The 14,394-nt window shown below is 40.6% G+C and overlaps 1 protein-coding gene across 12 annotated transcripts in view; it reads left to right on the top strand.

Moving 5' to 3' along the window:
- Window positions 1-14,394, top strand: part of ADGRL3 (adhesion G protein-coupled receptor L3) — a 904,177-nt gene that overhangs the window by 568,687 nt on the left and 321,096 nt on the right. For all 12 annotated transcript variants that reach the window (XM_059722208.1, XM_059722204.1, XM_059722203.1 and 9 more), the window contains one exon: window positions 4,466-5,266. In XM_059722208.1, the coding sequence (XP_059578191.1) occupies window positions 4,466-5,266 (801 nt within the window). The remainder of the gene's footprint in view (window positions 1-4,465; window positions 5,267-14,394) is intronic.

Raw genomic sequence — 14,394 nt, 5'->3', positions numbered from 1 at the left:
AAATTTTGATATATGCCTTTACTCCAGTGTGGAGTGACATAGTACTTGTCAGGATGTTCTTGTCGTGTCCAGTCTGCTTTTACCAAAGAATGCAATTGGCTTTCCCAGCAGAAAAAAGGCATGTGTCCACACCTAACAGGTGATATTTGGATGTGTCCCCCTACCTCTGATCATGAAAGTGGGTATCCAAGAATAAGACTAGTGCCTGTAGAAAACATGTTCTACTTTAGTACCATCTGAGTCATCATTTTCCACCTATACCCATAGAGTTCCCTCTCCAAATCTCAGGTGCAGAGAAGAATGGAATTTTGAATGCCAGTGAGACTTCTAATGAAGCTCTTTAAAATGTTAATCTTCTAATAGCTCCCTTTGCCATCTTGCCTGCTGACTAGACTAAGCCATCTTCCCCACACAATTTATGAGGCCTTGTATTCAGAGCAGGCACATGACAGGCCCAACTTCTGTCATGCTGTTTCAACATGCATTGTCTACTTTCTTGTGATGTGCTCAGTGAGTCATAGCTGAGGCCCTGGGCAAATGTTCAATTAAAGTCGTGATGGGATCTGATCTATGATCCCAACAATTGCTTTTCCTGCCATTCCACACATGCATGGCTGGAGATGTGACTATGGGATTGGGGATTAGATCCCAATTGCATCCTCTTGCTGTTGCAGGGGGAGCTCAGGTTCATGATCCCCCTGTACCAGCAGGTAGCAAGCCAAGGGGGCCAGTGTTCCCATGGCTCAGAGCACCAGTTAGTTGATCTGTACTCCCAGCCTTGGGGGCAAATTGAAGCCTTGAAGGGATCCTGTGTGTTCCAGAGGCTGGGAGCAACCACATATTCAATTTAAGGTACAATGAAAACCAGCCACAGAGTTATTACACATTTTTTGTAATAACTTGGTGGCTTTTTCTCTGTTTTATTACATCATTAATTGCTTGAATATGTGGCCAGATTACTGCTTAAGACACGATTAACTGGCTCAAGCAAAATGGAGTACTGCTTTGGTGCGAAAGGAAGAGGGAAGGCTTCTTTCATTTTTGAAGTCTTTGTACAAGACCCAGTGGTGAAAAAGATTTGTGAACTCTGCAAGGGGTTGGCCTACAGCAGACCAAAATTGATTGCAGTCTTTCCATTCTCTCTGTTGTCTTTGGATGAGGCCCCATATGTTCCTTGGAACAAGCTGTCAGGTTGTGGAACCTAGTACCTAAGGGTACTTTTACACATGCTCCAAGGGGGCAGGGGGAAGCGCTTTAATTAGACTGGCTCTTGGAGTGGTTCTAATTAAAGTGCTGTAGCACCTCATGTATCAGCATCCCCATGCCTAAAAATCATGGCAGGGGCATAAAGCTTGTTTGACGAGCTTTAGTTCAAGCACCCCCACTGCCATTTTGAAGCATGGGGACACTGATACAGGAAATGCAGGAGGCTGCTGGAGCATGGTAATTACTACGCTCCAGCAGACTCAATTAATCGAGTCTGCTCTGACATGCTGCAATTACAGCATGTCAGAGCAGCCTCCCCACTCACATACAGGCACCCTATACCTTTATTAGTTGCATTACTGAATGGATGTATTCCAGTTTTGAGGGAAATGATCCTTGTCAAAGAGATCCAACCCTGGAGAGAGCACTATTGTGCCTGGTGAATGATCTGGAGAAAAGTATGTCACTGGTTATGGGGGGTAGTGCATTACTATTTTTAATATGTTAATCTAATCTTCATAAATAAGTACTTTTTTTTAATTGCAAATACTAGTATTTGAGTATTTAAACCTTTCCCATTTTAGTTGTTAAAACTGAGTCTTGGGTCATACAAAAACATTTATGAATGGGCTTGGTTTTATTCCTGCGAGTAAGCCCATGAATCTAATTGGGAATACTGTTTTAAAGAAAGTTAGATGTATATTTATGATTTTCTGGGTTTTGGGATGTGGACATCAGCACACTCCTTACTTGGAAGAGTTTATGTTATCTGGAAATCTGGGTCAATCCTGTTTGAGTTAATTGCTGTCTTAATTGACACTGTAGGCCTGATCCAGAGGCCATTGAAACCAATGGTAAGACTTTGATTGAGTTCAGTAAGTTTGGGTGATATTCTGAGTGTTTTTTAAGGTTCTAATAAAGCTAAGATAGACTATATTGTATCTAGTGTGCATTAGAGGCAGGACTTTTATATAAATATAATGTTCACATAATATAGCAATACTTAAAATAATAATGACAGTAAGTATACTTCCTTTCATGTGAAAGAGGTAAAGAAAAGTACCTGGCCAATACAGTACCATTAATCTATTCTCTTTTCTCCTTTCTCTCTTTACTTCTCTCTCTACAATAGAAGTGGAACAAAAAGGTAATTAAATACCTTTCAAATTATATATATTACTTATTTATAGGATAAGTTATTTAACAGTTTAACGTTTTAGTTGAAATATCTGTCATTAATTCTCACTTATTTTTTGTTAAAGTTTATTTAGTATCTCTGCTGCTCAACTTCTCTAGATAACATACTCTTCCTAAAAAGATTTACCAGTGTCAGTTGCCTTGGTTAAACTTCTATTTTAAGGTTGTAAAATAATTTCTATCTCTCCTGCCCCTCACAAAGAGGCCTTCCAGACACTATTCCCTATTCCCCAGCTACAATAGGTAGCTGTTCTGACTCCAATAAAGCTAAGCTTCTTTATACCAGCTGCAAATCTAGCCCACAGTTTCCTGTATCTTCTGAATTTATGATTATCTCATGCTAGTTTCTCTTTTCTGAGGACTTCACCCATTATGAATTGTTTAACAGAAGTGATATCCTTCTAAGCAATGAATGTGCATTCAGCTATCCCATCTGCCAGCACTGTGCTAACAAATATTTCTCATAGGATGCTTCTGCTGGGCCATAATCATGCCATTATTATTCACACAAGATCATTGGCTTAATTTTAAAGTGATAAGGCCCATCCAACTCCCACTCAAGTCAGTGGTAGAGCTCCCATTGACTTCATGTGTTAAATCAGACCCTCAATGTTGTTTGCAGAGCACAACCAGCAATAGGCTGGTCTTCCAGTTGTATCTGCACAAGCTCAGATATCCACCCAGTACCCTCTTGCTTTGAATCAATAATTTAGAAAAAAGGTTTTATTTGTTTGTTTTTTTTTACCTCAGTTTGTTTTAATAAATAAGATTCACAACACTCCTGATACAGCAGTCTCCCTGTAGTTGCAGTATTTTCTTCCCTACATGGATATGCTTAACTCTGGTATATGAGAGTTATTTTTTATGTATTATGGGGGAATAGAAACTGTACTGCACAGTGGCTCACTGTGGCATTCTGTAGCCATTTTACCTTTCACCTGGCTGTGCTCTGGCCGTTCTTCTATGCACTATGTCATAATGCCCAGTAATCTCTTACCTTATTAGTCACAGGAAAGATGAGTGTTCTTTCAGTTCCTACAGCCACAAAGCATAGAGCAAGTCTTTTCCCTGCCTCTATGCACGCAGCATATCACACTCGAACTCAAGTGAGCCGTCTGAACCCTTTCCCTCTCTGATTCTGAAGTCTGAGCAGCAAAGCGCCACAGCTAGTCAAATGTTCCTATATGCTCTTCTCATTTAACAATAGAAGGTACATGTTTTTAAGTGTAAATACTACTATGTTTAACAGGACATTTTAACTGATTAAAATCTAGACCTTGGGTTCCTCTCCAGTGAACTTATTTCTTTTCCTTCCTCTTTCCTTTCTTCCTTCCTTACCTTCTGCTTTTTCCTTACAGTATTCACCCATCATTCATTTTTAATTGTGTGGACTGCATGTTCTGTGTGTTGTGTAGACCTCTGAAAGCTTTATTGCTAGTTATGCTACTGGCCTGTAGTAAGGTATCCCCCCCCCCCCCCCCCTTTGCTTTAAATGTTCTTTTGAGTTGCTGAGGGATTTGCCTCTGCTTTGCTATAGTACCTTTTAAATATTTAAATTCACCTGGGCTGTAAGGGTGGGATTTTTTTTTTATTATACTTTATTTTATTATTTCCATTTCTAGGGCATACTTCAGCAGGCTATTCAAAGTAAATATGTGGAACAGTTTCCCAGGAATATACTCCATTCACCTACTAGGTATAGATCTACAGTACAGTATAAACTGAAAATATAAACCCATGAACCCTTTGGGAATACATATTCATTTCAGAGTTTACAAAGATGAATGGTCCAAGTAAGTACACCAGTAAAAATAGATTCCAAAAGCTATAAGAAAATGAACTGATGCTCATAGAGAAGATAGCAAAAATCAATATGAAGGAGCATGCCCTGTTCTAGACAGGATAATCTACAATTACAGAAAATGTATTGTGGGGTTCCTTTTGATCTTGATCATACTCCACTGTAGAACTGTGAACTATTACAAGTTCATTCCAGACCAGTAGGACTATCATTAACTTTCTCTTCTTTTGTTTTGTTTTTAACTCTTTTTCCCTCCAACAGTTTTTCTTTGTCCTGGACTACTAAAAGGAGTATACCAGAGTGAACATTTATTTGAGTCAGACCACCAGTCTGGGGCGTGGTGTAAGGATCCTCTTCAGGCTTCTGACAAGATCTACTACATGCCTTGGACCCCATACAGAACTGACACCCTGACAGAATACTCTTCCAAGGATGATTTCATTGCTGGGAGACCCACTACGACATATAAGCTCCCTCACCGGGTGGACGGCACAGGATTTGTGGTATATGATGGGGCTTTGTTCTTCAACAAGGAGCGAACCAGGAACATAGTCAAATTTGACTTACGGACAAGGATAAAGAGTGGAGAAGCTATCATAGCAAATGCTAATTACCATGACACTTCCCCCTATCGATGGGGGGGCAAGTCTGATATAGACCTGGCTGTGGATGAGAATGGCCTGTGGGTAATCTATGCAACAGAACAAAACAATGGCAAAATTGTCATTAGCCAGTTAAACCCTTACACATTAAGGATTGAAGGGACATGGGATACGGCGTATGACAAACGGTCAGCTTCCAATGCTTTCATGATTTGTGGGATTCTATATGTGGTGAAGTCTGTGTATGAGGACGATGACAACGAAGCTACAGGGAATAAAATAGATTACATTTACAACACTGACCAAAGCAAGGATAGTATGGTGGATGTTCCCTTTCCAAACTCATATCAGTACATTGCTGCTGTGGATTATAATCCCAGGGACAACCTCCTTTATGTATGGAACAACTATCATGTGGTGAAGTATTCTTTGGATTTTGGACCCCTGGACAGCAGAGCAGGTAAGGGTCTCTGGTAAGCCTTGCTTGTGGCATCCCTGAAGCTATTTTTCATTCTGTTGTCCCCAAGCATTTTGTGCTATTTACAGATCTTTGTATATGATTCATCAAATGTGGGTGGCTGTGTGACTAAAGACCCATTTGTGAGACCCTCCATACTTAACTGCTCAGTATTAAAAGGGGAAGTTTTATGCTGTGCAGAACATTTTCTTTATAGCTTACTCTGAAAATAAATGGAAATAGGAATGAATTTTCAGTGATAAACCTGAGCCACTGTCTACACATCCAAGTCCTTGCTCATATCATCAGATCTACCAACAATATTGTTTGTTTAATTATATTTTTTCCATCCACTTTATTTTTCTTTGATTTTGTGAGCATTCCCATAAATCACAGCTCAGAAGAAGCTGTTTTTGCAACTATCGTGTAGTAGATCCTCAGCTGTCTTAAATTAGCACAGTTCTGTAAGAGTAAGTGGAACTTTCCCCCTTTACACATACACTCACACACACTCGTGTCAACACATGCACAATTTGTTTGGCATCTGATGTGTTAATGGCTGATTTCATTGTAGTTAAAACGGACAAAATAATCTGTGTTGTTTTTTTTTTCCTCTGTGTGTATGTATATGGATGATTTGTTGGGGGATGCAGGAGACATGTGCTGCTGTTCCATTTAAAACAGCTTGGACAGGTTATATTGCTTAAATTTTGACAGAAGGAAATTTTACTCCATCTCTCCAAGACTGCAGACTGGGCTTCAGAAACCATAGCAGTGATGTTTTTGGTAAAATTGTTCGTTAACTAAGACCAAATTCTTCCTTGTTATATAAACAGAAATCCACATTTGCTTCTATGTCAGCAAAGTGCCATATGACAATTTGTTTTGAACTCACCAAATAGTGCTGGGTCCTCAAAATTATTTTCCTTTACATTTGAAATGGGTTACTCCTACATACAAACTTTATGTAATAAAGGTTGGCATTCATTTTCTCTCTGTCAGATTCTATCTTTCCAAAATACTGAAGAGGTAACAAGAAAGGCAGAATTAATATAATTTAGAAGATAACACATTTAATTAGCAACATATTTTTTTTCTTTCGAAGTGTTACATTTCTATTAAATATCATGATAAAAAAGACTAAAGTAGTAACTGAATAGAGCCAGGTCTTTAGCTTGCAAGAGAGGAGTGATACAGTGCTTTGATCCCTTTGTGTCTTTTTTCTTTCCATATGTGACTGTCATCACTATAAAAAAAGAAAGTAGATAAAGAGATTTTAAAAGAAATTGTGACTCTGGAAAACTTTCAGGAAGCAGAAATCAAATTAATTTCTGACTGCATAGCAAAATGCAAGGAAAAGGAGGGAAAGAGAGTGAAGGTACATGAGGCAAAAGATCAGAACTATGAGAAGGAAGAAAATTGGAAGGTATTGATCTCTGAAGGATTTCAGATGGGGAAAGGGTGAAGTAATACTTTTCATTCTCACAAGTTAATGATGAGCACATACTTTTTGAGCGGTGGAGTGAAGCAGAGTAATATGTGAGTTATTGGTCATCCCAAAAGAGTGAAAATCAATTGCCCTCCTTTTTTTATTCTAGTGTGTTTCTATCCTTTCTGAGGAATCTTTTCCATATACTTTAAGAACTTCTCTGCTGCCCCCTTCTCATGGCCTCTCTGTTGCCAGTTACTGAATCTGTTAAAAAAAAATTAATCCTACAACCAGTGAAAGAAGATGAGGTTTTGTGAACAAATGCAGTCTCAGGTGTTTTTGTTTTTGTTTTTGGTTTAATTATTTTTACCAGATCTTGAGCTGAAAACACCAAATTTAGAGCTGAAGTTATATTGAACACTGTGCCGTTTTTGGAGCAATTTAGATAACACACTTCGATTTACCTTATTGTAGAGGTAAAAGCTGGCCATGCTTTTTGGATGTGGACTTGAAGATCCCCTAAGAGTAGAAATATTTAGGTGAATTAAAAAATAAGGCAAGATATACAGTTGAAAGTAGGAATAGTTCTTTTGCAGTGAATGGGCAGGACTAAATATTTATTTTGGAGAATGGTAACAATTAAGAACAGTAGAACATGAGAGCTATCATACTTAGACCACAGTGTCTCTCACAGTGGCAAAGACTGGATGGTAACGGGAAGAGTGGTGAAGCAGGGCCTATGCAGCTACCAGCAGTCAGAGGCATAGGAAGTCCCAAATTTGAAGTTGCATCTCTAACTATTATATTTATATGTATTGATGGATCTGGCCTCCATGAGTTTCTCTAATTTCCTTCTAATCCTGGTTGAATTAGCAGCCTCCCCAATATCCTGTGAGGATTATTTGAGAATCACATCAGGGCATTTTTTCAGTAATTTAGTGGTTTTGGCAAGGGAATGTAGCCCGTTTTCCTGTTCTGTGAAGTTCTCTGGCAATCAGTGTATGACAACATCCCAGACACATTGTCTTCCAATGATATCAGAGAAATGTGGCTTGACTGGGATATCTGGGATGACGGATCTTGCAAAATGATGCCTTCTTGAATAGAGAGCTGGGACTGGGGAAGGCTCTTCTCAGGGAAGGAAAGTAAAACTAACAAGAACTGAAGGAATTTAGTTTGCTGCTCACTTCCCAACATAGCCTGACTTGTGGGAACATTGTTCAGATTGTTAGTCAAGGAGCATCGCTTCTTCCACTGGGTGAGTGGGCAAGTAGGATTTTGCTGGATCAGTGCATTTGTATGTGTGCTCATGGATGGAGACAGTGAACTCTCATTTCCACTAGCTGTGTCTATGTATCTTTCCTTCCCTCATGAGTTCAGAGCCTGGTTCAATGCACATTGAAGTTGAGGGGTGTTTTTACATTGACATGAACCCACAGTGGAGCAGGCTCCAAAGCGTCACGTTTCCAAGGAACAGACAAGAGTTCAGAGAGTTGACAGCATTCACAGCTGTAGAAGTCTGGTGTGACCGAAGATTTCTTTTAAAGAAAAAAATAGTCTGGCCATTGTCATCTGTTTCTCCCCTGTATAAAAGTGCTTGGGTAGTGCAGTGTCCTTAGAATACATCAGCATAAAGGGATGGAAGAGTTCCTTAGCCCTATTCTGTTATAATTTAATACTAGCAAAACGTGTAAACAGGGTATGTTTAATTAAAAATATAAGGAAAAAAAAAGTAAAATCAATGGGCAGAACAAACGGGTTGTTAAACACCAATTAGCAGTTTAGAAATGAGGCTTTGAAAAAACACAAAAATTGCCCACAACCAGGAGAGTGAGATATTGCATCACCTACGTAGCAAGTAGCATATTTGAGATCCATAGATACAAAGCCCAGGTGGTGAGGTCTTGGCTTTCCTGCAGACAAGCCTCGTTTCAACTTTCTCACAAAGCCAGCAGGAGAAAGAAATCTTAATTGTAGCACCTTTCATTTTTCTCCAGACTTCTAATTGAAAGGTGCATCTCTAAATATAGCTTTTGTACACAGTTCAAAGTGGTATTAAAATAATCTTTAATTACAACCAGTCACTGAAATAATGGATCTGTCCTCTTTGAGGTGGATCAGTTGCAAAGGATCATGGGAATTTAAAATTTGGTCTCTGTGGTAGTTAAAAGTAATTGGAGAACATGTTGAAACCATAGCTCTGTAATAAAGTCAAGTGAAATTCAATTGAACTGGAGACAGCTAGTTCAGTGCTGTTCACAGAATAAAACCAAATATTGATTTTTCTAAAAAATACTTGTAATTAAGGGTTGCATTTTAAGGAATTACCTTTCTTTGTTATGTTTGTCCAGGACTGGGTTCAATTACTGTAAATAACTCTTTAAAAGCAACATCTCTTTAGGGCTCACAAAACCGATTGTTAACCCTGCTCTTCAGGATGTGAGAGATGTGAGAAAGTCTCCTCGTGCTCATTCGTCTCTACATATTCAATTCATTCATTTTATGTATATGCCGCCCTGTCCAACAAAGGCTCAAGGTGGCTTAAAATAAAAGTTCCGAATAACTTAAAAGAGGAGCATGACAAGAAAACAATGCAATGTAAAGGGGACTAGAATATCCAGATAAAATAGAGACCACTAAACAATACCTCAGCCTAGCTTTGTTTGTTGAATGCCTGTCCAAATAATACAACCGTTCCAAAAGATGTCTAGGCTCAGGCTCTGGCAGGCCTTTCTGTGTATGCACATGTCCCCTTGATCATTTCTTCTGCTTGAAAACAGTTGATGGTTTTTGTTTGGGGGGGGGGGGGGGTTGGTCTGCCCAGTTGAGAAGAAGTGATACTGAAAAGAACTCTGTGGCTCAATGAATATTCTTCTTAACAGATTGTCCAAAAAATTCCACAGTATGCATTTTTGGTTTAGTTTGGTTGCACCATTATGCCCCAGTCTTTTAGTGAGAAGAGAACCATATGTTACATGAAGTGAGGGGGATTGTTGGTTGTAGCCGTGTTGGCCTAAGGACATAGGCAGACAAGGTTCCTTGGGAACATGTGAAACCTTTTATTAGACCAACTAAAACATTGTTCTTTGCAAGCTTTTGGACCCACACCCCCTTCTTCAGGCCTGAAGAAGGGTGTTTGTGCCCAAAAGCTTGCAAATATTTTTTTTCCAACTCTTTAGTTGATATAATAAAAGATATCACATCTACCCAAAGAAACTTGTCTATCTATACATGAAGTGAAAATCTTTTCTACATTGTCTTGGTTAACATTAATTTTTATCAACACCTTGTGGTAACTTAACCCACATAAACAATATGGGGGAAGGAAGCAAATTCTGACCTTCCCTCTTCTTGCATTACTGGCATAGCATCATATGTGGTGTTTGGACAGTGTCTGAGTGATCATTTTCTAATTTTTTTAATCCTTTTATACCAGACAATCAGGCATTGCCGCTGTCCTGGGCAGCAAAGAGACAAGAGCTCTGTGCAGCAAGTTTTTTTTGTTAGTATTTTAAGGGCTGGAGATTCTGTAGCCCTGACTCATACAAGATGGCCTCAGTTATGCCATATAAGGGTCAGTCAGAAAGTACTTTCTCCTTTTTTTCTCAGTTATATATTATGTAAAAAATGTAATGTAAGTTGGGTATATTATCACTGAACACACAGGTTTTTTTTCAACATAGTCTTCCTCTCTGTCAGTGATCTTTTTTCCACTGGTGAACAAAAGCATGTATTCCAACAACATAAAAGTCCTTGTCTTTATTGTGCAATCATTTTGCACAGCCTCCATCTCTTTGCTATCATTCCAAAAATCTTGACCTTGTAGTCTGTCCTTGAAGGCATGATGAAGATGGTAACTGAAGGGTGCAGGGTCCAGGCTGTACAAAGGATGGGGTAGCACAGTTCATCTAAACGATGAGATTGCCTGAATGCTCAAGCTGCTGCATGCATAAGCTTTATTGTGCAAGAAGCAGCACCTTGGGATGGGCCCTTTGCATGAAATATTTCAGTTTCTTTAAGGTTTTGATGTATGTCTTTGAATTGACTGTGGATTCCTTGGGCAAGAAGTCAACAAGAACACTTTGCATGTCCCAGAACATAAATATTAAGAGGCATTACTTTCTGAGTGGCCTTCACATTTTCAGACCAGTGTTAAAGGCAGGGCAGAGTTCATCTTCCGATCAACTCCTCTCTGAGCGAATTTCAGGAGGAGGAATAAGTTTCTCTTACATTAACTAATGCAGTGCAACCTACTGTCCCCAGCAGGAGTCCAGTTCTGTTATGTCTCTCCCTCCTCTCTGGAGTTGCTGTCCCTGAGAATGGGGGCTGCCATTGAACATGGTTACATGTTGGGTAAATATATGGGGCTTCTGTCCTGCTTATGCTGTGTCACCTTCTAGCAGGACTCAGCCCCCAGGGGCAGCCATGGTGCCCCCTGGTAGCCACGTGATACCTGCCCCTACTCTGACTCCTCAGAGTACCCTCCCTTTTGACCTCACCTGCCATGCCTTGATGTAACTTGTAGTATTTTGGGAGGACGCTCCCAGGGTCCCAGAGTGAGCCCAGGCCACCTTGGCTTTGCCCCTCGGACACTAAGTTGCGGCCCTCCTGGGCCCTATTAGTGTCTCAGGGCAGCAGTTGCTTATGGGTTATATTTATTATATCCCTTCTCCCCTGCAGCCATGCCTGTGCATCATAGATGTTACTCTACTGACATTTGCCTTCCTGTATAGGGCTCAGCCCTCTTGGCTTTAACCCACTGCTATTCTGGCTAAAGGCCTCCAGCCCTGGCCTGCTTGTTTTGACACCGCTCTCTCAGCCTCAGCCCTTTGCCATCTGTCCCAATTAGCTCTAGACTCTCAGCCTGCCTATGTCTTGTCCTTCAGGCCCCTGGCCCTGTTCCATGTGTTGTCCCAGCCCCATGGGATCTCTGGTCTAGGCAAAGCTGCTTGCAGTCAGTTCAGCCCCCGCTGGCACCTGTGACCCAGGGCAAGGCTGCTCACTCTCTCCTACTGCCCTGGGGTCCCCGAGCCCTATAGGACTCTATAATGGGTGCCCCTCAGGCACCCTGGTGGCCTCCTTAGCACCCATTATCAGCCAAATTTGGTCCTTCAATTTCAAGCTTAATCCCAACATAAATACAAGGAACCTGCCAGCCTGTCCTCCTCTGTTGCAGCTTAACTCAGGGTTTTGCAGCCTTTACGTCAGGGCTGCCTGTCCCTTGGCTGCTTAATGCAGTGCAGCTAGCTCCCCTAAAGTAACAGGAGTCTCTGGCTCCCTGTCATACACCCATAGGGACAGGCACATTTCACACTGAATAATATGTGGAGCTACAGGGATAGGTAAATGCTACTCAGCTTGACTAAGAGCTGCAAAATCAGTTCTTTGAAATCTCAGCCCTTCCCATAACAACATGATGTGATTAAAAATAACTGATGCTCCTTGTCAGGATCTATCTCGGGAGGCTACGTGTATTGTCAGTGTAATTCAAATAGTTCTGTGTGTGTGTGTGTGTGTGTGTGTGTGTGTGTATATATATATATATATATATATATATAAAAGCTCAGGGGGATAGTCTAAAACAGTTCTTTTTGACCCATATATGCTTCTACACTGGTGAAAGAGAGGAAAGCATGTGTACTCTTGCAGTACGGGATGTCTAGCATTGTATTGCTGCAGGGAGTTCCATGTAGCTATGTGTGGGACACGGAGTCCACTTACAAAAGCTACAATCAAATCAAGGAGGTTTAAAATCAATTTATCAAGCTGCAGGTACAGTTTGCATTTTCGTGGCAGGTGAAACAATAATACAAAGTAAATCTGGACCCAGCACTCATCATTAACTCAGGGGTATATCAGTGATATCAAAGGTCACTTCAGTGCCTCCTAGAATGGACACAGCTTTTTGAACAAAAACACAGAAGTTTTTTTTTTTCCCCCTGTGTTACTTCCAGACAGAAGGACTGAGATGTACATTTTGCTCTCCCAGTGTTTGGAGGAGATGGGGACATGGTTGAAAACTAGCTGACTTACACTGTGTTTTTGTGGCACAGTTATCCATGTTTGGCAGGGAGGGCAACTTTTTTTGTAGGCATGCCATAAATTAACCCTGCATCCTCCCAAGTGCTGCTCTAAACCCCCTCAAGCCCTGTTTGATTTGCTTCTTTGCTTTTTCCTCCCTGTCCTGTGCTCCCTGACTGATATATTTCTCTGCTTTCTGCTCCCTCCTCTGGGCTCCCTGCCAGGCCTGCTGCTCTGCCATCTGCTCCCAAACCTTTCTGGTGCTGTGCTGCTTGTCCCTTCCCCAATCTGTCATGTGCCACACACACAGGCTGCTCGTGCCACTTTTCGGCCATCGCTGTCCTAGCTCATGAGACAGTAGTCCAGAAGGAAACATTCACTGCTGTCACGTTGTGCTAATTCAGGGAGTCTGTAACTTAGGCCTTCTGCTGGGCCAGGGGACTCAAGTTTAAACCATTGTCACACTTGAGTTAGACATTTGTGTGTGAGGAGGTAGGACTTCGATGGGCCAAAGCTAAGTTAAGCCAAGCCAGTTTCTGTAGCCTGCAGTGCACAAGGGAGTGATGTGGGTAGCATCATGTGCAGCTGCTTTTGACTTAGCCCCAGTGAGCAGGTAACAGCTGCATCTTCTTTTGGCAGAAGTAGGAGTGAAGCTTGGATTCATGTCTCTGAGCTACAGTGAGGTGAGCTTTGCTGCCAGTCCAGATCTAGCTGAGGTGATATGAGTGGAGGAAGGAAAGGGTTTATAAAGCTGGCATTTAGAGTTTGCTCCCACTGGAAATCAGAGACAACCTAAGTGGACTATTTATAGAACATGATGAAGCATAGACCTTTTCATGTAGTCTTTTTAGTAACTATGAGTGTTGAAATCTCCGTGGCAGTTAATTTCCTGGCTGAATTAGACATGTATGCTGCCTATTTTTGAGAAATGTTGTATGCTCTTGATCTAAGTCATATCCCAGAACTCAGTCATTACAGTTCTGGGTGTCTGTTCATTATGTGAAGTTTCAAAATAATTGTGCCCTATAAATAAAAATAGTGATATGATGTAGCACATATGTATGGTTTATGTATTAGCAAGTTTCTATGTCATGTATGCCATACATGAGGATTACCAGGCAGATAATGTGATATTAAATAACTGTCCCTATCTATGGTATTTTAAAAGCCTCAGAGGGTTCATGTCAAACTTTTATCCTCCACATCTGTGTTAAATATTACAGGATGCTCTCATGACATGTGATTGTAACCATTTAATTCTGTAAGTTTTTTTTTTTTTAAAGCAGTTTTACAATGCTGATAAGGTGAACCCTCTGTCCTTATAATATGCTAATTAAGTGCATTTGTGTCTTGGGTAAAAGATGTGGCAGTGTAGTGATGAATAAGAACTTTAAACACATATGACACCTCGTTAAAATGTAATTTTCACATCATAAATCTGAGGCCTTTACTTTGACAGCTGAGTAATGTGGATGGTGGGCAGAGAATCTTGAACATTTCAAAGCTGTCACGTGCTAATAGGTAGCTAAAACCTGCTTCCTATACTGTTCAGCTTTAATACTGTACATCCTTGCCTGGGAAATATATCAAGAGAGCTGTAGAATCTTAAATCACGCTTGTGTACAGGATATGAATTGCTACCATTTCCAGATCCCATTGTGATAAGACACATCTAGTATCT

The sequence above is a fragment of the Alligator mississippiensis genome, chromosome 2 (genome assembly GCF_030867095.1).
Source record: "Alligator mississippiensis isolate rAllMis1 chromosome 2, rAllMis1, whole genome shotgun sequence".
Lineage (NCBI taxonomy): Eukaryota > Metazoa > Chordata > Crocodylia > Alligatoridae > Alligator > Alligator mississippiensis.
This window is presented reverse-complemented; position numbering and strand designations above follow the sequence as displayed.